The 23987-nt window shown below is 62.6% G+C and overlaps 2 protein-coding genes and 3 non-coding genes across 7 annotated transcripts; 3 read left to right on the top strand and 2 right to left on the bottom strand.

The window, feature by feature from the left end:
• Window position 1: 1 nt before the first annotated feature.
• Window positions 2-7314, top strand: MAPRE3 (microtubule associated protein RP/EB family member 3). Of its 3 annotated transcripts, none has more exons than XM_032104307.1 (7): window positions 2-108; window positions 4484-4611; window positions 4699-4844; window positions 4999-5200; window positions 5790-5941; window positions 6090-6242; window positions 6476-7314. In XM_032104307.1, the coding sequence occupies exons 2-7, from the start codon at window positions 4491-4493 to the stop codon at window positions 6542-6544; spliced, it is 843 nt and encodes a 280-aa protein (XP_031960198.1). In that variant the 5' UTR covers window positions 2-108; window positions 4484-4490; the 3' UTR covers window positions 6545-7314. The 3 variants fall into 3 exon arrangements, with proteins under 3 accessions (XP_031960198.1, XP_031960197.1, XP_031960196.1); XM_032104306.1 differs by lacking the exon at window positions 2-108 and adding an exon at window positions 1795-2096; XM_032104305.1 differs by lacking the exon at window positions 2-108 and having other exon boundaries at window positions 4999-5155.
• A 399-nt stretch (window positions 7315-7713) lies between these two features.
• Window positions 7714-7877, bottom strand: LOC116442311. The gene has a single exon (XR_004239505.1). It is a non-coding gene; the product is annotated as a U1 spliceosomal RNA (small nuclear RNA).
• Window positions 7878-10146: 2269 nt separating this feature from the next.
• On the top strand, window positions 10147-10310 carry LOC116442309. Its single transcript, XR_004239503.1, has one exon. It is a non-coding gene; the product is annotated as a U1 spliceosomal RNA (small nuclear RNA).
• Window positions 10311-11778: 1468 nt separating this feature from the next.
• Window positions 11779-11942, bottom strand: LOC116442331. Its single transcript, XR_004239522.1, has one exon. It is a non-coding gene; the product is annotated as a U1 spliceosomal RNA (small nuclear RNA).
• A 568-nt stretch (window positions 11943-12510) lies between these two features.
• Window positions 12511-23245, top strand: TMEM214 (transmembrane protein 214). The gene is made up of 17 exons (XM_032104152.1): window positions 12511-12685; window positions 13112-13317; window positions 17254-17404; window positions 17983-18117; window positions 18241-18323; window positions 18705-18810; window positions 19145-19226; window positions 19330-19431; window positions 19554-19695; window positions 19987-20078; window positions 20192-20240; window positions 20421-20534; window positions 20840-20957; window positions 21577-21673; window positions 21912-22080; window positions 22582-22733; window positions 22958-23245. The coding sequence occupies exons 1-17, from the start codon at window positions 12529-12531 to the stop codon at window positions 23082-23084; spliced, it is 2082 nt and encodes a 693-aa protein (XP_031960043.1). The 5' UTR covers window positions 12511-12528; the 3' UTR covers window positions 23085-23245.
• Window positions 23246-23987: the final 742 nt, after the last annotated feature.

Below are 23987 nucleotides of genomic sequence, written 5' to 3'. Positions count from 1 at the left end.
GGGGGGCAGCGCAGGCGCGCTCGGTCCGTGCGGTTCCGGCCCGGTCCCGGTCCCGGTCCCGGAGCAGCGGAGCGGGGGGAGTGCAGCGGCGGCGGCCGCGGCCGAGCGGTGAGTGCGGCGGGACCGCTCGGGAGGCTGGGAAGGGAGCGGGCAGCGCTGCCGACATCACCCGCATCCCCGCACCGGCCGCCACCGCCCGGCAGGACCGGCCGGGGGGGCCGCGGGGCCTTCGGGGATGGAGTGGCAGGGCCGGGCCGGGAACGGGGCTGCAGAAGCGAGGCCGGAGGGCTGGGTGGCCTCCGTAGGTGGACCGTCCGGAGGTGAGAGGGGGGCCGGTTCGTCCGGTAACGCCGGGGATGGAGCGGTTGGAGCCGGGCCGCGAACGGGTCTGGGCTGAACGGTGAGGCCGAGCGGTCCCGCGGGGCCGGTGGCGGCGGGGCCCGGCCTGACTCAGCGGCGGCCGCTTCTGCGTCCCGGCTGCGGCTCCCGCGGGACGGCGGGCATGGCACGGTGCGGTCCCGGTACGGAACGGCGCAGGCACGGCGCGGCACCGGTACGGCACGCCGGGAGCTGTAGTCTCGGCACCGGCACCGCGCAGTACCGGCCCGGGCATCGCCGCCGGTACCGGCCATCGTCGGGGCCTGGGCATCAGCCGGAGACCTCCGGTCTCGGGGCTCCCTGCGGGACCCGGGCCGCCGCCACCGCTCGGGCACTGCCGGTGCCGCCGGTCCCGTCCCGTGGGTGCCGCTGTGGGTGATGCTCCCGAGATGCTGCCGTGGCGGTCCAGGGCGGCAGGTGGCTGTCACCGTGACACACCGAGCGTAACGCGCTCTCGGTCCTCGCACTCATGGCGGCACGGCGGCGGCGGTGTCACCGGTACAGTGGTGTCACCGGTAAGGTGACGGTGTCACTGACGCATGCGTGTCGGGATGGGGCCGGGGCCCTTCTCTGTGCTCCCCGCCATTCCCAGGATATCCAGTCGAATCTCCTGCCGGGGATCTTCCCGAGAGGCTCCCTCTGCCGCGGTCGGGCACTCAAGACGCGGCCTCTGACACCCCGCAGGGTGACCGGGGTCCTGGGGATGGCGTGAGCCCTTACGGTACCTCCCATCACGCGTGTGGGGACACTCTGGGGACAGCCCTGCCCGGCGGCATGGCACAGGCACGCTGTCCCGCCCGGGGATGCGAGTGCGTCCCCCACCCACCCCGGCTCTCCCAGCTCGGCTCATCCCGCGGCATTAATATTTCAGGAGCAGGGGGGAGGGCTCCGCTCTGCACATGCTCCCGCCGCTGTACCGAGTTATTTAGGTTAGCGGGAGCCGAGCGGGGCGGGGGGATTTGGGCGGTCGGGAACTCACTCCGCTCCCCGAGCATCGCCGTCGGGAGCCGCCAGCTCCCGGTGCGTGAACGGCCGGTTTGCCCCGCCGCGGGCCGGGACGGGCACTGCCACCGGGAAGCAGGGAAGGGTGCTGGGGCTGGAGCCGGTACGGAGCTGGGGACGGAGCCGGTGCGAAGCTGGGGGCTGCCCGCGCCCGGCAAACCCACCTGTGCCCACCGCAGCACGGGCTGTGGCACGGGGATGCGCTGCTCGGGGTGGGGGGAAGTGGCTCTGGGGGGGGGACGTGGGCGAGCGGCCCTCGCTGTTAGCAGCCGGGCCACCGTGCCCGCTGCCAGATCCTCGGCAGCCCCGTGGCGGCTCCGCACGGCGCTCTGCCCCCGCCGGGCTGTCTGCCACCCCCCTCGCGTGTTTGTCACTTGAGAAGCGACCGGGACGGCTCCCAAAATAGAACCCGCCAGTCGCAGCAGCCCAGTTCGCACCGGCACCGCGGTGCTGCTGGGCCGGCACCGACGCGCTGCTCAGCTCCCGGTGCCCGCCGTCGGCGCCGCCCTCGGCCGCCGCTCTGGCACCTCACGGCCTCACTCTGCTCCCGTTTGTTTGGGCAGAGCGGCCGGGGGGGCTGCGGCGTGGGACCGGGCCCGGACGACCTCTGCGTGCGCCCCGGCAGCGCCGCGGGACGGGCACGGACGCACGCCCGGGGCTTCGGTCGCCGTCGGGCCGTGATTAGCAGCTCCGGGCTGGACAATTAAAATGCAGCGGTAAGCGTCCCCCGCCTGGCCGGGCGCCCGGCAACAACCCCTCTCCTCACGGCCTGACGGGAATCTGGGCTGAATTCTTATTTTCATTAGGGTTTTTTGGCAAGAGCCGGCGGCAAACCGGCTGGGCCGGAGGCTCCCGGCCCTGGGCGCGTCCATCACCCGGCGTCGGGGCAGCAGTGGGTCGGAGGGTGCCGCAGGCCCTGACTGCCCTGTCATTACACCGGGGCGTGCTCGGCGCTGTGCCGGGGGCTTGGAAGGCGTTTGGGAGGGTGGGGACGGGCTGGGTGGCACCGCGCGCCCCGGGCGGCGTCCCCGCTCTGCGATCGGGACACGCCGGTGCTCGGCGGGGTCAGGGTTCTCCCGGTGGGTCAAGGTGCTCCCGGCGGGATCAGGGTTCTCTCCGTGTGTCAGGGTTCTCGGTGTGGATCAGGGTGCTCCCCGCGTGTCAGGGTTCGCCCCCGGGCTTTCACGTGTGCCGGCGTGTGCGGCAGTCGAGGTCCGGCTGGCCCGGTGACACCCCAGTTCATCCCGGCGGGGAATCCGGGGGTCCCTGCCCCGTCCCACACGAGCTCCCCACAGGCAGGATGCCGCAGAGCCCTGGGCGGCTGTGCCAGGTCCCACGGGCATCCATCCCCCCGCTCAGCCAGGGCACGGCGTGGCCCCACGGCTCGTGGTGGGGTCCTGCCTCGGCTCTGCCGGCAGCTGCCCCGGTTATGCGGAGCAGGGCGGGCGATGGCAAGGGGGTGTCAGCTGCTCCTCGCCGGGGCGGGCGGGCAGCCCCCGGCCCCGCCGCAGCCCCTGCCCCAGCGCGGCGGTGCCCGGCAGCCGCGGCACCGCAGTGCGCGTGGCTCTGGCTCAGCGCCGCGCATGACTCAGCTCCGCTGCCGGAGCCAAGGGAGGGGGGGAAGATGGGGAGAGTCCTGGGGGGGACCCCTGCCTGCACCCCACTGCCGCGATGCCGCCAAACGGGCGCGGGACGGGGTTTGGCTCTCGCCGGTGCCAGGAGCTGGTGGGTGCGCACCTCGCCGTGCCGGGGGTGGCGGCGGCGCGGGGGCCTCGGTTCCAGCTGCTGCGGTGGTGGCTAAAAATACCGACCCCCCCCGCAGCTGCGTGCGGTAACACGGCGGGGTGCGACGGGGGTCCCGGGGATCCCGGCCGCGGCGGGGGATGGATCGGCTCGGCTGCCGGTGGGGTTCAAGCGGCCACAGCCGTGCGACATCGCCGGTGCTGAGTCACCGTGGTGCTGTACCCGAGAGTGGGGGGACTGCGGCCACCGGGACCTTTTCCCCCCCAAACGGGCACTGGGGGGGTGACAGCAGCCCGGGGTGGCAGCGCCCCACAGGCCCGCACCGCTGCACCCCCAGGGCACAGATGTGCGCTCTTAGTGCCCCCCCCTCATTCCCCCGGGCTGTGGCGTGGGAGGGGGGGTTAGGGGGGCTGCCCCCCCCAAGCCCCCGCCTGGCAGCTGGCCCGGGCCCCGCAGCCCTCCTCACCGAGCAGGGAAGCGGATTAACGCCGCCGCTGCCGCTGCTGCCGTGCAGGGGGGCCGCGGGGGCACTGGGACCCCCACTCCTGGGAAAGGGCAGCAGGACCGCTCATCAGTTGCTCCACTAAAGCTTTTGGTGCAGGACAGTGAGATTGGGGTTCAGCGCCCCCCACTCTGCGGCAAGGCTCCCTGTGCCCTGCCATGCCAGGACTGCAGCCAGGGGGTCCTGGAGCCCCCAGCCATCTGGGCACAGGCTGCCTGCCGGCAGATGTTGCCCCTCTAAGCCCTGCTCTAATGGACCCCGATCCCGATCCTGGCCCCAGCAGATTAGGCAGCACCGGGGGCCAGAGAGGGGGGCCCTAAGCTTCTTATGGGCACCAGCCCCCAGGAGCCCCACGGGCTCACACAGGCCAGCAGCCCCTCGGCGCAGGGACAGTGGCCTCGGCAGTGCTTGCATCCCCTCGGCAGTGCCTGCATCCCCTCGGCAGTGCCTGCATCCTGGGACCCCTTCCCCGTGAGCCACATCCTGCACTGTATCCACGTCTCGCTCCCAGCAATACCCCAAACCTGGCTCCTCTGGGTACCCCTGTTCAGGGCGGGGATCCACCTGGCCGCGTGGGCCACACTGGGGCTTCTGGGGGCCCTCGTGCCTCTCTGCCATAGCTTGGGGTGCCGCTGGAGTGGGGGGTCCCACAGATTGCACCGTGGCAGCCTGGCCCTGCTGCCCTTTGGTGTTGGAGCGCAGTTGGGATGGGCACCCTGGGTCCCCGTGCCCCCAGTGCCGGAGTGTGGGTGAGATGGGCACCCCAGATCCCGGTGGCCCCGGTGTCAGAGTCTGGGTGGGATGGATGCCCCGGATCCCGATGCCCCTGGTGCGGGTGTGACCCCTGTCTCTTGGCAGCTGGGGCATGGCCGTCAATGTGTACTCGACGTCGGTGACCAGTGAGAACCTGAGCCGCCATGACATGCTGGCCTGGGTCAATGACTCCCTGCAGCTCAACTACACCAAGATTGAGCAGCTCTGCTCAGGTGGGCTTGGGGGGTGGTGTACGGGACATGGGGGGTGTTGTCAGGGCGTCCCCAGCCCCCCCTGACCGTGGCGTGGGCCCGGCACAGGGGCTGCGTATTGCCAGTTCATGGACATGCTGTTCCCCGGCTGCGTGCACCTGCGGAAGGTGAAGTTCCAGGCCAAGCTGGAGCATGAGTACATCCACAACTTCAAGGTGCTGCAGGCTGCCTTCAAGAAGATGGGAGTGGACAAAGTAGGTCCATGGGGACAGCAGGGGCTGCCCTGTGGGAGGCTGCTCCGCTGGGGTCCGTGCTGCTCTGTGCCAGTGTCCCCACCGTGCCAGTGTCCCTGCTGTGTTAGGGGCACGCTGGGAGCACTGCCCTACCGGTCCCTCCGTGTCCCCCTAGATCATTGCAGTGGAGCGGCTGGTGAAGGGCAAGTTCCAGGACAATTTTGAGTTCATCCAGTGGTTCAAGAAATTCTTTGACGCCAACTACGATGGAAAGGAGTACAACCCGCTGCTGGCGCGGCAGGGCCAGGACGTCGCGCCCCCCCCTAACCCAGGTGATCACATCTACAACAAACCCAAGAAACCCATTGGCACTGCAGGTAATGTCCGGGGCCCCCCGGCGAGCGCTGCCCCCCGCCCTCTGCACCCCATGGCGCGCTGGCCGTGGCCAGGCGTCCCCCCGAACCCCTGCCTGCGCCCTGCTCTGCTGCCTGCCTGCCTGCGACCGGGGGGGCCGGGCGGGTCTGCAGGGACACCGAGACAGCGGAGGAGCAGGGATCTTGGCTGCCTCCACCTGCCTGCTCAGCCTGGGCTGGGGCTGGTTTTTCACCGCAGGCCCCCTGGCTGCCATCCCCCCGTGCCGTGCCACCACGGCACAGCTCCCATGGGCACTGGGGGCTCCCTGTGCTGGCCCAATGGGAGCTGTCGAGGTCTGGCACCTCCTCAGATCCCATGCTGAAGCCCAAACAAGTCACGAGCACCCTTGGAGGGCTGGGGGCAAGATTTGCCAGGGGAAACTGAGGCAGGGGGGAGGCTGAAGCTGGGAGAGCCTGGAGCCGTGGCTCTGCACAGGGTATCTGCCTGCCCTTGCTGCCCACTGCTGCCCCCACACAATGGGGGGGGGGGGGGTGTCCCTGCTGGCAGCCCCCCCAGCCGGCATTAACCCATTGGTCCCCATGTGCTGTCAAGTTCCCCAGAGGACCTCCCCCACTGGCCCCAAGAACACCCCGAACCCAGCCCGCCTCGGCAATGTGCCCAGCGGCATCCTACGGAAAAACTCGCCTGCCGCCCGCAACGGCGGCAGCGAGGCCGACGCGCAGATCCTGGAGCTCAACCAGCAGGTAGGGGTTCCCTGCCACGGGACTGGGGGGCATCACGGGGCTGGGGGCGACTGAAGGCTTCAGCCATGTAGGGGGGTCCCTGCCAGGGGCTGGGGCACACTGTGGGATTGGGGGGGCTGAAGGTTCTGGCCATTTCCCTCTCCCACAGCTGATGGACCTGAAGCTGACAGTGGATGGGCTGGAGAAGGAGCGGGATTTCTACTTCAGCAAACTGCGGGACATTGAGCTCATCTGCCAGGAGCACGAGAACGAGAACAGCCCCATCATCACAGGCATTGTCAGTGTCCTCTATGCCACAGAGGTGAGGGCCGGGCACCTTGGGAGGCCCCTGGAACTCATGTCCCTATCCTGCTTTCTGGACTTCCCTGGGAGGGGAGGGAATCCCTTCCCCCTCAGTCACTCTCAGCCTTGTTCATTCCGTGGGGTGCCAGGAGGGGGTTGGGCTTTGCCAAAGCCCTCGTGCCATGCTAGTGGGAGGTTGATGTGCCCACCTGTGCCACCTTTGTGCCCATGTCTGCCATCTTTTCCCCCCAGGAGGGCTTTGCCCCACCAGAGGACGACGAGCTGGAGGAGCAGCCGCCAGAGGACCAGGACGAGTACTAGCCCCGGCCCGCGCCCGCGCCCCCCGCGCCGCCCCCCACCATAGACATTTAAGGTCCGAGCCCGCGCCTCGCCCTGCACTGTCACACGTCATCGCGGTCTCCGGCAGCTCCAGGGGGAACCCACCATCTCCATAACCAGCCGACATCCCTTGGGCGAGGAGCGCGGCTGCGCTGGGGCTGGCGACGGGCTCTGGCCCCGTGCTGGGGCCTGGCCTGTGCCACCCCCTCCCCATATTTATTTCTGTTGTCGCCCTGGTGTGAGCGAGTGCCACAGCCGCCCTGGTGTCCTGCCTGCCCACGGTGAGAGTGAGAAGGAACACCGAGTCCTCGGGGGCTGGCCCAGGATGGCGTGTACTGCTCACCTTGCTGGGACGCCCATGGCCCCACGAGCCCCGTGGCGGAGTGAGTGCCAGCCTGGCAGCCTGTTGGAGTGGGAGGCCACGGAACAGAGGAGAGAGATGTTGGTTCAGGTTCCTGGGAAGATGAAAAGAAAACCCCAGCCCAGTATGGCCATGGCAGCGGGGGGCACCTGCAGCCACAGGGGTCCCGGGTTGGAGCCTGTCCTCACCACGGCGTGGAATGGCAGCGGCCCTCTCCTCTCGCCCGTGGCCCCCATGGAGCCGGGGCTGGGGTGGGTCACCGCAAGGGCTCACAGCGCCCACCTGCCCTGGCTGCCGCGTCCCTGTCGCATCGCTTGTCTGGTCCATCACTCCGGTCGCAACGCTGCATCTGTGTTCGGTTTTATTTAAATAAACTCGTGTGGTAACACTGCGTCCTGCCCATGCTGGGGTTCGCTGCAAGGTCTTGGACCCGCTTCCTGGGCTGGGGGTTCTTCTTTGCTGACAGACCCTCAGCAGGAGGGTGGGAAGCTGGAGTCGACCTGGGTGGAGGTTCCGGGACCGCAGCGTGTGAGGAGGGTCGGGTTGAGTTTGGGTGACCAGTTTCTTCAGAGGTAATTTTGGGATATTAAAGCCCGGAGAGGCCCTGGCCCGTACTCCTGCCTCAGACGGGATTCAGCAGGGTGCGGGACGGTACGTATCGGGATTCAATGGTGCGGGCACGGGTCACACCATCGCCGCACGTCCTCTTGACACAAGGCGCAACAGAGAGCACCGGACCGCCCAGCCTTTCACCAAAGCTCAGTGTTTTTCTGTTCTTGACCAACAAAATCAGGGGAGAGCGCGAACGCAGTCCCCCCCCACCACAAATTATGCAGTCGAGTTTCCCGCATTTGGGGAAATCGCAGGGGTCAGCACACCCGGAGTGCAAGGGATGAGCCTCGCCCTGGGAAAACCACCTGCCTGATCATGGTGTCTCCCCTGCCAGGTAAGTATGAGATACCAACCCCGCCGCCCGCACGCCCCGCCCGCCGCACGCCCCCACAGCACACGGCCACCCCGACACCAGCCCCGCCCCGAACCGGCCCCGCGCTGCGCCGCGGCCCGCACGGCCCGGCCCGCGCAGCGCCCGCGGACGCGCGAGGGCAGCGGCGCCCGTGCGCGGGCTGTGTCCCGGCATGCCGCGCGGCGCTGCCTCATTTGCATGCACACGCCCTCAGCAGCAAGGCTCCGCCCCCGGCCCCGCCCCCGCCGCTCCTCGGACCCGCCCGGCCCCGGCTCCGCCCCGGGAGCCGCTGCCCCGGGCCCGCTCCCGCAGCTCTTCCCTCCGTCTGGGTCGGGTTCTGTTCCGAGTGAGCGGCCCATGGGTCAGCGCTCACCATCTCCCGCTGCCGGAATTCCCTTTTCCCCAGCTACTGCCCGGTCCTGCTGGGGACCCTCTCGGTGCCTCGTCCAGACAGCCCGTTCCTCCTGGGCTTCTCTTTTCCCTAGCACAGAAGATTAGCCAAGTGTGCGGCGTTCACAGTGGAATTGGTCTGTCTGCAGGTGCTGATGAACAACTGAAAACAATTGCAAAGTTTCATTCTAATCTTGAGATATCATTTTCCCCTCTGGAGTTGGATTTTCCCATTCAAAGGCACAGACAAGGTGACTCTGTTCACCCACGAGGATACGAGAGAAGATGTCCCTCACATCCAACACCACAGAGCCCATACCGGCCTCTGGCTCTGAGGCGAGAAGGGTGTCGGGATTTGGGACAACCAGAAGGACGTCAGCAGTCTGGGCGTTAAGTTCCTGTAACTCTTCCACTTGTCTATCCCGGTGACTTAGGCTTCTTCTCTGGGAGGATTAGAGTGGTAAATTCGAATTGGCAATAAGCCAGATGCTAAAAAAGAGCCTATTAACACTTCCAGTCCTTGCCGGGCCTCTCATTTTATCGGGGTTGGTCTTTTCTTGCCAGTTGCACTCCTGGTTTCAGTTCAGCTTTTACCGGACTCACGTTTCCCTCTCGCCCCGGGATTCCCAAAGCCAAGAGCAGTGGTACGAGCGCACCTAAAACTCCACCGGGCATTTCCTCTTCTGCAGGTTTCCCTGGGTGAATGGGCAGAGCTGCGCTTTCCATGCATTTTCCAGAGGAATATGCAAACTGGGCAGAGTCCTTAGGAAAAGTTAATTGTGCATTTAACTCGCACTGCAAACCCCGAGCAATGGCAAAGGACACTCGGCCACGTGGAGAAAGCGATGGGCTCATTTTGCGTTCCCAGTCCCGAATTCCATGGGCTGTAAGACAGTCTGAGGGATTTCCTGCCCTGGGGGATTTCCTGCCCTGAGGGATTTCCTCTCATTGCAGCAACAACAACGCCATTCCTTTTACTTAAAGGTCCCTTACAGCCAGTAACCATGGAAGAAGATATTCCGGTATGCACTAGAAAATCCATTGTTCCATTCCCTGGCCTAACTGGAACCAAAGGATTGGCCAGGGAAACAGGAGATGCCTCCGGTCCCCTTCAGTCCAGCCCAATTTCTTCCTCTTCCGATTTTTCCTTCTGTCCATGCTCAGCCCATCCTGTCCGGGACCCGCACCCTGAAACTTTTGGAGGGGTGTTAATCACCACTCGTGACTTTGTCCCTGAATTACAGCTTGCCTTCTGCCTCTTCGCTGTCCCTGAGAACAGATTTGGAAACTTCTTTTGGCTCTTGTCCTTCCTTCTCTTCTACTTCTTCCCGTCGTTACGGGCATGGCTTGGGAAATGCCCATCCTGTCTGCTCCTTGTGATTGGCGGAGTTTCTTTCCTGTACCTGGCACCGACTGCCGACAAGCATCCTGTTAAACAGCAGCATCCTGCTTCCTTCCCTTCCTGATCTCGATCCGTTGGGATCTGGATCCGTGCCTTGGGCAGGATCCGGCTGCGTCCGGGAGGAGCGGGGGCCGTTCCGCCGCGCCGCCAGGGGGCGCTGCGCCGCCAGCGGGAAGGAGGCGGGGTTTGGGGGGAAGGCGTGGCCATGCAAATGAGACCGGGCGGGAGCGGCGCCGAGTGGGTGTATGGGCGTGTGCATGCAAATGAGGCAGCGCCGCGCGGCATGCCGGGACACAGCCCGCGCACGGGCGCCGCTGCCCTCGCGCGTCCGCGGGCGCTGCGCGGGCCGGGCCGTGCGGGCCGCGGCGCAGCGCGGGGCCGGTTCGGGGCGGGGCTGGTGTCGGGGTGGCCGTGTGCTGTGGGGGCGTGCGGCGGGCGGGGCGTGCGGGCGGCGGGGTTGGTATCTCATACTTACCTGGCAGGGGAGACACCATGATCAGGCAGGTGGTTTTCCCAGGGCGAGGCTCATCCCTTGCACTCCGGGTGTGCTGACCCCTGCGATTTCCCCAAATGCGGGAAACTCGACTGCATAATTTGTGGTAGTGGGGGACTGCGTTCGCGCTCTCCCCTGATTTTGTTGGTCAAGAACAGAAGAGGAGCTGGGAGTTCCCTGACGAGAGCATTGCTCAGCTTTTTCGGGCTGGCTGGGCGGGAGGAGAATTTCCCCACGCGGGTTCGGGTGCTGTCGGGAGATAGAACAGAAGCGGCCGCTACACCGGACAAGTGCGGGGTCGGCGGCGGGGGTAGCCCCGTCCCGCTCCCGGTGCGCGGCTCAGCCATAGCCGGGGGTCCCGAGGCAGGCCATCGTGCCCTCCGCAAACAGGCGCTGCCGGTGCCCGAGGAATTCCCTGCTGGAATTGGAGAGCGGTTCCAAAGGGGGCTCCGGACTGCCCTGTCTGGAGCCGGGATGGTCCCGGCCTGTTCCACCCCATGTCTGCAGACTCAGGGAAATACCCGGCGGAGAGCGGTTCCGAGCGGGTCCGCGCGAGGGAAGAGGCACAGAGATGCTGGTCCCGCTCAGTGAGCGCTGTCCGGGTCACACCGGATCGAGCCCGGGAGTGCTGCCGGACTTCCAGCGGCGGGAGTTGGACGCATCCTTGTGAAACGTGAGAGTTGATGTAAAAGGAAATTCGTCAGCTTGCTTGCTGAATAGACAAATCTGTGAACAATGTTATGCTTAACGGTAACAAACGAGATAGCACAACAAAGGCTTTTAGCTGCAAATACACAAAAACCCGGTCTAAAGCGGACGAGTGGCGGAGCGAACAAGAGGAGCTGCCAGGGAAAAGTTGACCAGAAGCCAAGGCAAGACGGCTTCGGAATAACCACCAGGATTATATCCACTTCGGAATAACCACCACAGTGTAATGAGCTGTTTATGAAACGAGATAGCAGCAGAGACCATGAAATAACGCAAAACAGATAGGCGACGTTATTCAAAGCATTTTTAAGAAAATGTAAATGATTTCTTAGAAATGAAATGAACATGCTGTAACTCTAGCTAAGGGAATAACTTTGTAACCAAGGCGCACATGAAAGGCAGGAGTTATCCCTCACACGGCCGGCATGCCGCAATAAAGAATAGCTGCTCAACAAGGATCCAAAGGTGCTGCCGAGTTCTACTTGTTTCCTCTGTATCGCTTGTCCAAACCTGAGCTGGACTAAATCTCTGCGCCCGTCCACCCCACCGCCAGGCTGGGTGTGCGAAGCCGGCCGGACGCAAACCCGAGTCTCGCCGTCCGCTGCAGCCCGAGCGCGGGGCGGGCCTGGGCCGCCGGGGCCCGCAGTCGGGAGCCGCGAGAGGCGAAGCCCGGCTGGTCCCGCGGGGCTGCGCTTTTCTGCCGCTTCTGCACGGACGGGACAGCGACGTGCCCAGACAGGCAGAGACTGAGAGCGCCTCTGAGACCGCAGAGCGCCAGCGGCAGAAGAGCGAGGGCAGCGAGAATACGGACCCACTGCGGACTTCGGAAAAAAAAAACCAGAGCTGATGTCTGAGAACCGCTCGCTTTAACCGTTTTTCTATCTTATACCAGCAAAATCAGGGGAGAGCGCGAACGCAGTCCCCCACTACCACAAATTATGCAGTCGAGTTTCCCGCATTTGGGGAAATCGCAGGGGTCAGCACACCCGGAGTGCAAGGGATGAGCCTCGCCCTGGGAAAACCACCTGCCTGATCATGGTGTCTCCCCTGCCAGGTAAGTATGAGATACCAACCCCGCCGCCCGCACGCCCCGCCCGCCGCACGCCCCCACAGCACACGGCCACCCCGACACCAGCCCCGCCCCGAACCGGCCCCGCGCTGCGCCGCGGCCCGCACGGCCCGGCCCGCGCAGCGCCCGCGGACGCGCGAGGGCAGCGGCGCCCGTGCGCGGGCTGTGTCCCGGCATGCCGCGCGGCGCTGCCTCATTTGCATGCACACGCCCTCACCAGCAAGGCTCCGCCCCGTTTCGGATCGGGTCGGCTCTACCGGCGGCGGCGCGTGCGCGTGGACACGCCTCCGCTTTGTGGCCCCTCCCCGTCCTTTGTGTCATCAGCGGAGGCCCCTCCCCCGCAAGGCCCCGCCTCCTCCGCCCCGGGAGGCCTCGGTGTGGGCGGGGTCTCCGGGGGGGCGGAGCGCGCCGATCCCGCCCCTCCGGGCGCCCGCCCGGTCACGTGTCCCGGAGGGGCGGGGCGGGGACGTGGCAGCAGGCGCGCGCGGCGCGTGTACGAGGGCGCAGCCAATTAGCGGTGGCGGCGCGCGCACGCGCGCTGGCCCCGCCCCGGCGCCGCCGCTCGCGCTCCGGGTCTCAATGGCGGCGGTGGGAGCGGCCCCGGGCCCGGGCACCACCGGCGCCGGTCCCGGCCGGTGGGAGGTGGTGCGCAAGGGCCGGCGGGGGCCCGCGGGCGGCACCGGCAGCCGCCGTGCCCTGGGAGAGGCCAACGCTGGTCGCGCTCTGCCTCTGCCCGGTGAGTGTCAGCGCCCGCGGGCCCCGGCGGAGCCTCGGTGCGGCGGGCTGAGGTCCCATGGGTCTGGAGGGTGTCTGTCGGGGTCTGGGCGCCTTGCCTGGGACGGACGGGGGCTCCCAGTGGGTCTCGGGAGAGGATGCTGTAGCTGCAGGGTCTCGGGTGGGGCGGGTGCGGTTCTCCAGGGGGTCCCACAGGTCCGGGAGCGGCTGCCGGAGCTGGGCGGGCTCCTGGGGCCTTGGCGGCGGTTCCCCGTGGGTCCGGAGGGGTCTTCTGGGGCTGTGGGGCCGTGGGGGATGCCCTGGGCCAGTCCGTGCGCCCCTGCACGCCGTGGGCAGCGATTTGCTCGTTGTGCCCCAGATCCGTCCCCGTCCCCTCGTGTCGCCGCTCCCCCGGCGCCCTCTGCCACTTTCCCTCTCCCCTTCCCAGCTCCCATCGCCACCTCCAGCACCATCTTCCAGCTGGGCTTCGAGCGGGCGCTGCGGAAGCAGAACAAGGAGCAGGTGCCCCCCGCCGCGGCCCCCGAGCCGCCGCAGCGGAAGCAGCACACGGGGAAAGCCGGGAAGAAGCCGTCGGGGAACGACGCCGGTGCCAAAGCGGGCAGGTGCCGCTCTCTGGAGGAAGCCTTGAAAGCCGTGAGTGTGCCTGGCTGGGGCCCAGCCCACGCGAGCGCATGGGGGCAGAGCGCCGGGGCCGGTGTTCCCCGCTGGCATTCCAGGTGCCGCAAAGCTACACCACTAAAAGCAGACAACACGAACGATGCAAAAAACAAACTTAACAGCTGATTGAACTTCGTGTTTCTTTAAAGCTATCCTTTGGCAAAAGATTATTTTCTTAAATTTTAATTTTTAAACGGATTTCTAGGAGTATTCCTGTATGTTTTCTCAATCGTGTTTGAACATCACCTAGCGATGAGGCACAAAGGCACTTCATGCCTTCTTTAAGATAAGAAAGTGAGGATTATTTGCCGAAAGAGCTTTATGATATTTTCTTTTTTCATACTCTTTAAAGTGACATAAACCCCAAAGTTCACAGCTTTAGCAATGAAAACAAGCGATTGCAGGTATGGGTTGTAGTCTCTGTGCAGTTCACGTCTGTGTACTCTCTTCTTTACTTGTGGGGCTGTCAGCATGTTTCTGCGTGTGGTATGGCTTCATGCTCTTCGCAGGAAGCCACCTGGGTCCTGTACCTGTAGAAACACAAGCAAACCCTTTGCCCCAGCTTATTAGAGAAAATGGACCTTCAATTTGTCCTGTTTTGGTTTTTTGGGGGTTTTTTTTTTTGAGGCACACCTAATGATGCAAATGCTTGCAGAAAATGCTGACGTGCATGTTTCGCTGTTTCTCCTGTGTGCAAGGAGGCAAAAACCGCATTGGAAAAAGTATCCACTGGCAGATGGATAGTTTTTTATTTTCCAGAAAAAAAGTATTTGGTGATATCTGTTTGCCACTCTGTCAAGAGCCTTTTGAGCCTCAGGAGTAAGAGTTCTGGGCGGTGTGATGTCACAGTCTCCTCTTGGCAAGTCAAAAAGTGGAGCAAGTTCATCATTGTTGATCCCCAAAGTGTCCTGATTCAATGAATTTCTCCCCAGAGCTGCTGTAGGTAAATTGTTGGCGCAGGTTCTAAGTTGTATCTTCTGTGGCTTGATGTTGTTGTATCTCCTTGATGTTGTTGTATCTCCTTGATGTTGTCGTATCTCCTTGGGCTTGTCCGCCCAGTTGGTAAAGTTAGGCGTATCTTCTGAAGAATTACTTGGATTATTGCTTGAAAATACTCCTGAATCAGGAGAAAATGCAGCTCATTCTCCATTTGCATTCTGTAGATTGCTTGCACTTTGTAGGTTGTTGCCCTGTAAAGGTGTTTTTCCTTCTGGCTCAAAGCTGCGCTGGTGCTTTCCTGCCCTGTGTGGGATTCGCTGGTTCGGGTTTGTCCCGTGCCAGGATTCGAGGGTGCAGGAGCAGGAGCGGCCGCGGGCGGCGCTGTGCGTGGAGGACGAGCAGCTTGTTGCTCACAAGATGGCGGAGGCGGAAGTACGTAGCATTGTTTACGGAAGTGATACAGGGCGCCGCCATCTTGCTGTACGGCAGAAAGAAGCCCCCGTCCCGTGCGCAGCTTTGCAGCTGAATTAAAAAGTTTCGGAGCAAGTCTCCAGGGCTGGACTAACCCTGCAGAATTTTGCGTCAAGGCAGGAAACCGAGGGGGACCACGCGCCGCAGCGACGGGCAACGTACCACGTTCTGCTTCTCTCTCGCTTGTTTGGGGCGGCTCCCGTTGTTTTAATGCTCCAGCCCCGGTTCGCGAACCGACCGGGGACGGACCCGGGCTTCCCTGCACCCCCTCCGCTATCTGCTTCGCTTTTGCCGTATCTGCTGCGCTGGCAGTCGTGTTTAGCATTTCGGGCGGTTGCGGTCTGTACAGACTGCTCCTGTTGGGAGTTGTAGCTCCTGCCGGCTGTGGGAAGCTGCAGCCCTCTCGCTGCGCTGCTCCGTCTGGTTTTCGCTTGCTATTACTTTATATGCAGCTCTGCAGCTGGGAAGGAGCTGTGCAGCTGGACCATTTCCACGGGGGCTGCTTATTAACTTATTAAAAGCATCTCTCTGCGGTTTTGACATAACTTTTCCCATTATGATTCTAGGATTAACCCTGAAGCATAAAGTCCATACCTGGCTGTGACGTCAGAAGTTTTCCTCAGTTCCCTCTGTTCCCTAACTGGTCAGAAGTACGGTTCTGGTTCCTTCCACCAGCACTCTAGGGTCACAGATCCTTTTTCTTTTTCCCTGGGGAATATTTTTCTTCCTTTTCCTTTTTCAGCTCAAAGTTGCTTTTTCTTCTTTTCTCTCGTTTTCTTCAGGGAGTCTGAACTCTGAGTCCTCACACAGGGGGCACCAGATATTGATTTTCTCTGTTTCTGAATTTCGAGTTCTTTTACTCAGAGTTTGGATTACAACGCAGGAGGCGCCAGGCTTTTCTTCTTTACTGATGTTTATTATTTCTTATCTTTAGCAGAGCTGCACAGGGTGTGCTTTCTAGTTGGCAGGGTGGAAAATGGCTGTGAGTTTTAACTTTCAAGGCTTTTTAAAGCCTAAATTAACCAATTATGAAATACCAAGTAGTATGTTTTTACTTACAACCCAATTACTAACTTCGCATGTCCTGCAGTGCAGAACTTTTGGCCCAATGACAGAGCACTCAGATTTGTGAAGAAGGAGAAAGAAGACATAAATCCACACCCAAAATCCTCCATATTGTAACCTATTATTACCTATATCCCCTAAACCTAATTTTCTACATTTCTACATATATCACCCAGTGATAGAACTTTTAATTACACAGCAACAGCCTCAGTGTTACCACGCAATTTAGGAAGCTTTTCCCAGGGTTTCGGATCAAATGCAGTGTGTTTCTGAGGATCACTCAGCACTGACAGATTGAAACTCTCAGAGCCCAGGGTTCCAACATGGAGCCTCCTCCTTGTCTCAGTGCTGGGGCTCTGGGAGTCACTCTTGCAGTTCCCGTGCTCCAGCTGGATCTGCAGAACCTGTCCGTCTGTCCTGCATGCCCTGACCGTGTCTGAGCACAGAGGGTTCCAGACAGGCTGTGTTGGAGTGATGTGCCCCCAGGCTTGGCAGGCACTGCTCACTTGGCTCCTCCCCTGCCCCTGGATCTTAAATCCCCTCATGCCCTGGGAGCTCCACTCCCCCTGAACACGGGGTTTCCCTCTGCGTGCCCCTGCTCTGGGTGGGGCTTCTCTCCATCGCTCCAGTAGTTCTCCACATCCAGCTTTTGCCCACAGTTGGGGTTGGTGCAGGACTGTGGGGCATTCCCGTGTTCCCTGGGGAGGCAGGGCAGCCAGCGCTGTCCCGGTGCTCAGCGGTGACAGACACTGCATGGCCTTGTCAGGTCACTGATGGGGGTTTCAGGGCAGGTTTCATTTCCTGCTGTGGCAGCAGCTGGGTTTTGTAGAATTCCTCTCGCAAGATGGGGCTGAGGCAAGGTGCCCAAGGCTCAGTGTGGCAGTGGGAATCCACTCGCAGGGAATGCGTTCAGCCTCTCACAGAGTCTGAGCCTCGCAGCAATCCCTGATGGAGTGGCCCCACAGATGATCTGGGTGTAAAGGAGGGAATGAGCATGTCTGGGTGGCAGTGGATGAGAGGGGTGGGAGCTGCTGCTGCATACCTGGTTTGGTGCTGCTGGGTTGTTCATCAGGTGGGTTTGGTTGCTCATAGCTGTTTTCTCCCTGGAGGACTCTGGGTGTGGACCAGCCATGGCTGGGATCACCCCAGGCTTATCCTTGCCAGGCTGCAACCACGAGCAAGTCCCTGGTGGTGCCAACACGTGCTAGCGTGTGCTGATGGACTCATTGGCTGGGAGCTGGCTGCCCCAGGCCATCCTCTGGAGCCCTGGCAGCAGGGGTTTTCCATGTGGGAAGGGCGATGCTCTCAGGGTGGAGGTGGAAGCATTTCCCTCTATGCCCCGTGGCCCCTTAGGAGTCAGAGTTAGCTTTCTCCTTCCCGTGCTTTTTGGCCAGTTCTGTTCATCCTGGGTTGAGTTTATCTGTCTGTCTCTTCCAGCTGGACCTGGCTGATCTGCAGAAGGAGCTGAACAAGAGCCGGAATGTGTTCCCCGAGAACCCCTCTGTGTGGGTGAAGGACCTGGCCGGGTACCTCAACTACAAGCTGCAGGCACCCAGGAGTGACCCCGTGCTGAGCCAGCACCCACACGGTCCGTGTCCGGCTGCCAGTCAGGAATGGTTGGGGCTGTGGTCCTTTGTTAACAAAACAGGGAGGATTTGCTTGATTCTGGGCTATCCCCACAACTTCCTTCTCTTGACCACAAACACGGTGAAATTGCCCATACAGTTGGCAAATTGGAGGCTTCCCCAGTCACCCCTTCTCCACAGGGATCCATGACCTCTGCCTGCTGCTGTGGAGTTTGGGAGTTCACTCTCAGGTATCCGCCCTCAACTGCTAGAGGGGTGCTGGGGCAGGATTTCCGTGCCCTGCGTGATCAGTTGGTCCCCACTCACATTGAGAGTGTGTCATGTGGGGTGGCAAGGGGACAAAGTGTCTTCCCCAGATCCCTGTCCATCCCACAGCATCAGCATTTTATGGGAAACCATCCCTTAGGGCTGGCTTAGCTGCCTCTGATGCAGAGTCACGGGGGAGGAGGCCAGTGCTGCCCGGGTGGTGTGAGGATGAGGTGCTCCCTGCTCCCACCTCACACTGGGCCAGTTCCTCCATCTGCTGGAACTCTGCAAAACAGGGTCTCACTAAACTCCTCTCTCTCTTGTGCCACCCCAGACTATCCATACTGCCTGGTGAGCAAGGAACTGAGGAGCATCATCCGCTCCCTGCTGGGAAGGGCATCGGGTGTCCTGGAGCTCTTCTTTGACCACTGCATCTACACCATGCTGCAGGAACTGGACAAGACCCCAGGTGAGCACCCCAGGGCTCCCTATTCTGCCCCCGGTGTCTGCTCCTCGTGTCCTGTTTGGAAGTTCTTTGTAATTCCTCCCTGGAGGCTGTGGCTGAGCAGGACCTCCCCCATCTCCGTTCCAGGGGAGTCGCTGCACGGGTACAGGATCTGCATCCAGGCACTTCTCCTGGACAGGCCCCGGATTGCCATCACCAACCTGGGCAAGGTGAGCTGGGCTGAGCCAGGTTTGTGGGTGCTGTAAACCTGGTGGTGCTGCTCCTTCCTCATATGCACAAAATCCTTGTACCTCTCTACCTTCCTGTGCAGAGGGACTGGTGTCCCCAGTGGGTTCTGCCTGCCCTACCCAGCAGCCCTGGACCCCGAGGGCTGGGTTTGGGGTTCCCCTTGCTCCCCCAGCAGCACTGCACTCCCAGGGTTGGGTTCGGGGTTCCCCCTGTTCCCCCAGAACAGCTCCTGGCCTCACCTAGAGCTGTAGGTCCCTCCCAGGGGCTGGGGGCCCAGGTGCTGCTGGTCCCATGGCTCCAGGCTTGGTTGGGCTGAGATGGGTTGTAGCTCTTCTCAACTGATGTGTCCCATCCACCCGCAGTACCTGGAGGTGTTGCGCTCCCACCAGGACCGGCCGGCGAAGTGCCTGACCGTCCTCTGGGCGCTGGGACAGGCCGGCTTCACCGACCTCCATGAGGGCCTGAAAGGTGAGAGCTGGGGGCAGTGGGAAGGGACCCCCTCCTGGGACTGCCAGTGCACCTCGACTCCTGCTGGTGGTACTGCTTAGGGGTGGGAAGAGGTTGGGAAAGGTCCGTAAGATCTGAAGTGCAGCTTCCCCCAGCCGGGACAGGAAAATGGCTGCATCCTGAGAGGAACCATCCTGCCTGGAAGGGCGGGGAGCGTGCTGCTCCACTGTTCTGCAGCACAGCTACCCTGAAGCCTTTCCCAAGGGATCTGCCTGCCTGTCCACTGGGTGGTTTGGGTGCTGGGTTGTCCTGGTGGAGGGACAGCCCAGCCAGACCCTCCCGCCTCTCCCTGCAGTGTGGCTTGGTGTCATGCTCCCGGTGCTCGGCATCAAGTCCCTGTCGCCATACGCCGTTTCCTACCTGGACCGGCTCCTCATGTGAGTGACACTGTGTCCCTCTGGGTACCAGGGCGCCCGGATGCTCTGGAGCTGGCCCTGCCCCTTGCCAGCCCCCGCAGTAGCTCAGAGCTCTGTTCTGCAGGATGCACCCCAACCTCACCAAAGGCTTCGGCATGATCGGCCCCAAGGATTTCTTCCCCCTCCTGGACTTCGCCTTTATGCCCAACAACTCCCTGTCCCCCAGGTACACTGATCCATCCAGGCATACCATCCCCCAGTGCAGCTGTGCCACAGGGCGGGCCCTCGCTGCCCCCATGTGCCACCCCAGTGCCCCCTGGCCCTCAGCAGCTCCGTGCTCTCCCCCAGCCTGCAGGAGCAGCTGCGGCGCCTCTACCCCCACCTAAAGGTTCTGGCCTTCGGTGCCCGGCCCGAGGCAGCCCTACACACCTACTTCCCCTCTTTCCTCTCGCGAGCGACGCCCGCCTGCCCACCTGCCATGAAGAAGGAGGTGAGCCTGGCCTGGGGAGCACGGGCTGAGGTTGGTGGTCCCATGGAGCGGTGGCAGGACGGGCATGTGCTGTCACAAGCATGGTGATGGCAGGTCAGGGGTCATGCTGCCTGCTCCCAGGGGATAGGAATCATCAAATCATGGAAGGGTTTTGGTGGAAAGGGACCTTGAAGACCCACCAGTTCCACCCTAGTCTGTGGGCAGCGGTGCCGGGGTACAGCCCGGGGCATGGGGTGTCCGGTGTGCTGGGGAGAGGGTCACATACAATGACCTGCTGTGCTCCCTCCCCAGCTTCTGACCTCCATGAGCCAGTGCCTGAGCCTGGACCCACTGAGCTTCAGTGTCTGGAGGCAGCTCTACACCAAACACCTCGCTCAGTCCAGGTCAGTCCAGACTGTGGCTCCAAGAGCAGCTGGTGCTCACCTACAGAACCTGTGAGATGCCTAAATTCCTTCTGGGAGCTCCTGACCAAGCCCCATGTTCTCCTTCCCCCCAGTTTGCTGCTGAACCACCTCCTAGAGTCCTGGGAGAGCAGCAGCCGGAAGGTAGGAGTCAGCTGCGGGACAGGGGCGGTTGTGGGGTGGGACAGTGTCCCTGTGCTGCTGTGAGAGCTCCCTGATCCGGCAACGTCCCCATGGGACCCGCGGTTGCCCTCCTGGTGCCATGGCAGCTCAGGGGGTCTGTGGGGATCTGGGGGTCCTGACACAGCTCCTGCTGTCCCCAAGGTGCATCAGTCGCTGCAGGAAACGGTTCGCTCCTTCAAAGTGACAAATGAGGAGCTGGCGGCCAGGGGAGCTGGAAGGGACCAGGATGTGGCTGCCTGTGACGCTGCCTGCAAGGTGAGGGACGGGACAGGACGGGCAGGCACTGCCTGGTGTCACCTGGCAGCCAGATTTCAGCTCCGTGCTGGGGCTTAGGTTGGCCCCTCCTGCTGCTAGCACGCGCTGGGCCAGGGCCCCGCAGCGGCACAAGCCGGGGATGGATGTGCTGGTCCCTGTCCAGCCCCCCAGCTGCTCAGCAGATGGCACCGTTTCCGGCTGGGAGGATGGGGGCGGGTGCTGCCAGAGGCCAGCCACGCTGTGCTGGGGCCTCCCTGGTGTCAGGACCCTGTGGTGACAGTGACAGGGCCTTATCCTCCACCCAGGAGCTGCTGCGCAAGATGAAGGGCCGGGGCTTCCCATGGTCGCGTCTGCTGCTTGTCCTCCTGGTGTTCGCCACTGGCTTCTTCCTGCATGACGTGCAGACACATGGCTCCTTCCAGGGTATGGGCAGGAGTCATAAAATCGTAGAATAATCCAGGCTGGGAAAATCCTCTGGGAGTATCAGGTGCAGCCATCCCCCAGCACTGCCAAGGCTACCACTGTCCTGTGTCCCTACATGTGCCACATCTGCACGGCTTTTAATCCCCCGAGGGATGGAGACTCCACCATTGCCCTGGGCAGCCTGGACAACCCTTTCTATGAAGAAACTTTTTTTTTTTTTTTTTACAACCTAAACCTTCCCTGTCACAGCTTGAGGCTTTTTCCCCTTGTTCTGTCAAGGAACATTGCTGGGATCAATCCTGTGGCTGTTCCCCTGAGCAAAGCCCCTCCACGTCCTTGCCTTTGTCCTGTGGCTGCTGTGAGCAGTGGGGCCTGTCCATCTGTCCAGCTGGGGGGTTCTGGGGGATGCAGGGGCTGCAGGCAGACCACACTCTGCCTGCTCCCCCTTGGGAGGGTCTCCCTGCTCAGGGAGTTCTCTCCCTCTGTCCCCTCCTGAAGCATCTCCTGAGGTGTTGCACAGCACAACTCGAGCCATGTGTCCCCACAGAGTCCTTGGGGACAGACTGACACGTGTCCCCGCAGCCCAGGGCCACTCAAGGAACACACTTGTCTCTTGCAGCCTCCTCTTCTGCTCGGCTGCTTCGCTCCGCCGGCATCCTGCCCGCCTCCCAGCTGGCCTGGCAGAAGGTGTCCCTTGGCTGCCTTGAGGGGTACAGGTCTGTGACCCCAGCATGGGTGGGTGGCTGGGGTGAGGGGGGTGAGGCTGTTGTGCAGCACAACGAGGGCTTGGAAGGGAGCCGGGAGCTGTTCCCCAGCCCTGCCTGGAAGCGCTTCCAGCTCAGATTGGAACTCTCCCCCATTCGCCTTGCGGTGGCAACTCCGTGTCCATGTGCTCTGTGTCAGGGCCACTGGTCCCGTGGTCCAGCGCTGCCCTCATCTGAGGACTCCTTGCAGGTGGCTGGAGCACAGCCTGGCCTACCACGGTTCCATGGCTGTGTCCATCCTGCGGCCGCAGCTGGAGCTGCTCTGGGAAACGAGTGGGGAGGTGGCCCGGGGTGTGTTCCAGCAGTGCTGCTTCCTGCTCTCCTGGCTCCACGGCAGCCTGCCCTGGCTCAGCGACTGGGTGAGTGGGGACTCCCAGGGCTGGAGGAGACAAGGAGCGCCAGTGGGGGGCTTGTAGGACTGGGAAATCTGTATTGGGATGGACACAGGGGGAGGCCTGAAGTAGGATGGTGATGTGTCTGCCACTGCTCCTGGCAGGAGCCCCCTGGTGCTGGGGGGAAGGGGACATCCCCACGACAGGTCTCTGATGCCATCTGTCCTCCTGTGGCACCAGCCCGCTCCAGCTGTTTCCAATGACTGTGGAAGGGAGAGGGCTCAGAAAACTCCCTGGTGCTCTGGAAGCCACCATTTTGGGGGCAATGGGGTGACATCAGTGTCTCAGAATGTGGGTGCCCATCTGCCAAGTGCTGAAGAGGGAAGGGGGGGAGAACTCGAGGATGCTGGAGAAGGGAGGGGGTGGGATGAGACCATCACGGGTAACCAGGACCCCAGACTCTCGTTGTGCCCAGCCCTGCTGGAGGGCTTGATGCTCACCCCACGCCGTCTCTCTCTGCTCCCACAGCTCCAGAACCAGCTCCCCGAGTCCCTCCTGCACTTCGCCGAGTGCGTGCGGGAGCTGCTGCTGTTCCTGGTGCGGAGCTGCCTGGTGCCGCTGCTGCAGGGCCTGGCCACGGCGCTGCAGTGGGGCTGGCAGCGCTGCCTCGACTCCTGCAAGTGAGCAGCCCCTGCCCCCAATTCCCCTCGGGTTCTGCTCCCCCGGGGGCTCCTGGCCCTTGGTTCCACATCTCTCCCTGTGCCGGCCGGGAGTGTCCCCTAATCCTGCTCCACAGACTCAGCACCAGGGCCGGTGTCACCCTGCCCGAGGGGCTCCTGTATCCCCCATGTCATCCCTTCTGGCTCTGATTCCCCTCCGTAATCCCTTGTCCTTCCTTTTCCAGTGGGGACGTGACGTGGATGTGCATGAGGGACCACCTGATGAGCTTCACCTATTCTTCTTGGATTTACCTGCAAAACGCAACCCTGGCCCTCAAAAACTGGGCCCTGGCCATGATTTCTGGACACTGAGCTGCTTTCTAGAGGTCACACTGCCTGCCAGTGTTCTGGCTGCCAAGGAGTATCCACAGTGCAGCAGGATGTGTGACACAGGCATCGAGGGCAATGCCCACAAGAACTTTGGGTCAAATTGGGGCTTTTGGGGGAGGTTTCTTTTGGGGGGGGCTGGAGAGACACATATCCAGGTTTTACCACACCCTGTGACTGCTTTGGCTTTCCCTGTCCCTCTCTCCCTGGGTGGGTGATCCCCATCCCCTTGTGCTTTGTCTGCTTACACGATCAGGGGTGGACACCTGGAGCCCCTCACTTCCCCTCCCCTTCCCACCGATGAATGAACTGATTTATTTTATTATTTTTTCCTTATAATTGCTCCATATGCTTTATATTTCTTCCTTATTGAAGATGCTTGTGTATGATGGGGGGGAGGAGCTGTCCAGACCCCCCTGCACCCCCATTCCCCGCCCATTTTTGTCCACATTTCCCCACACACACCACCTTCAGGGCCGCCTTCCCACCCACAGTGGGAGGGAGGGGCAGTGCCTCGGTTGGACCCCGCATGCTCCTGCTGGGGCTGGTGAAAGGAGTCAGAGGAGTTGCTGGTGCCGAGCGGTGCCAGCACAGGGGTCGGCTCGGGGGGTGAAGGGTTCGTGAGGAGTGGGGCAGGGGTCAGGTGCGAACCCCGCCTCTGCCAGTGTTGGTGTGTCACTGTGTGGGTGTGTGCGCCCGGCTTCTCTCAGGTGTGTGCGTGTGTGGGGGCACCTGTGCGTACCGCTGTGCACACCTCCGTGTGTCCATACATCGCCGTGTCCGTGCACAGCCGTGTCCATACACACCCGGTGTGCCCGGGTTCTCTCAGGTGTGTGCGTGTGTGGGGGCACCTGTGTGTAGTGTGCACACCTGTGTGTACCTCTGTGC

This window comes from Corvus moneduloides, chromosome 3, assembly GCF_009650955.1.
Source record: "Corvus moneduloides isolate bCorMon1 chromosome 3, bCorMon1.pri, whole genome shotgun sequence".
In the NCBI taxonomy this organism is placed as follows: domain Eukaryota; kingdom Metazoa; phylum Chordata; class Aves; order Passeriformes; family Corvidae; genus Corvus; species Corvus moneduloides.
This window is presented reverse-complemented; position numbering and strand designations above follow the sequence as displayed.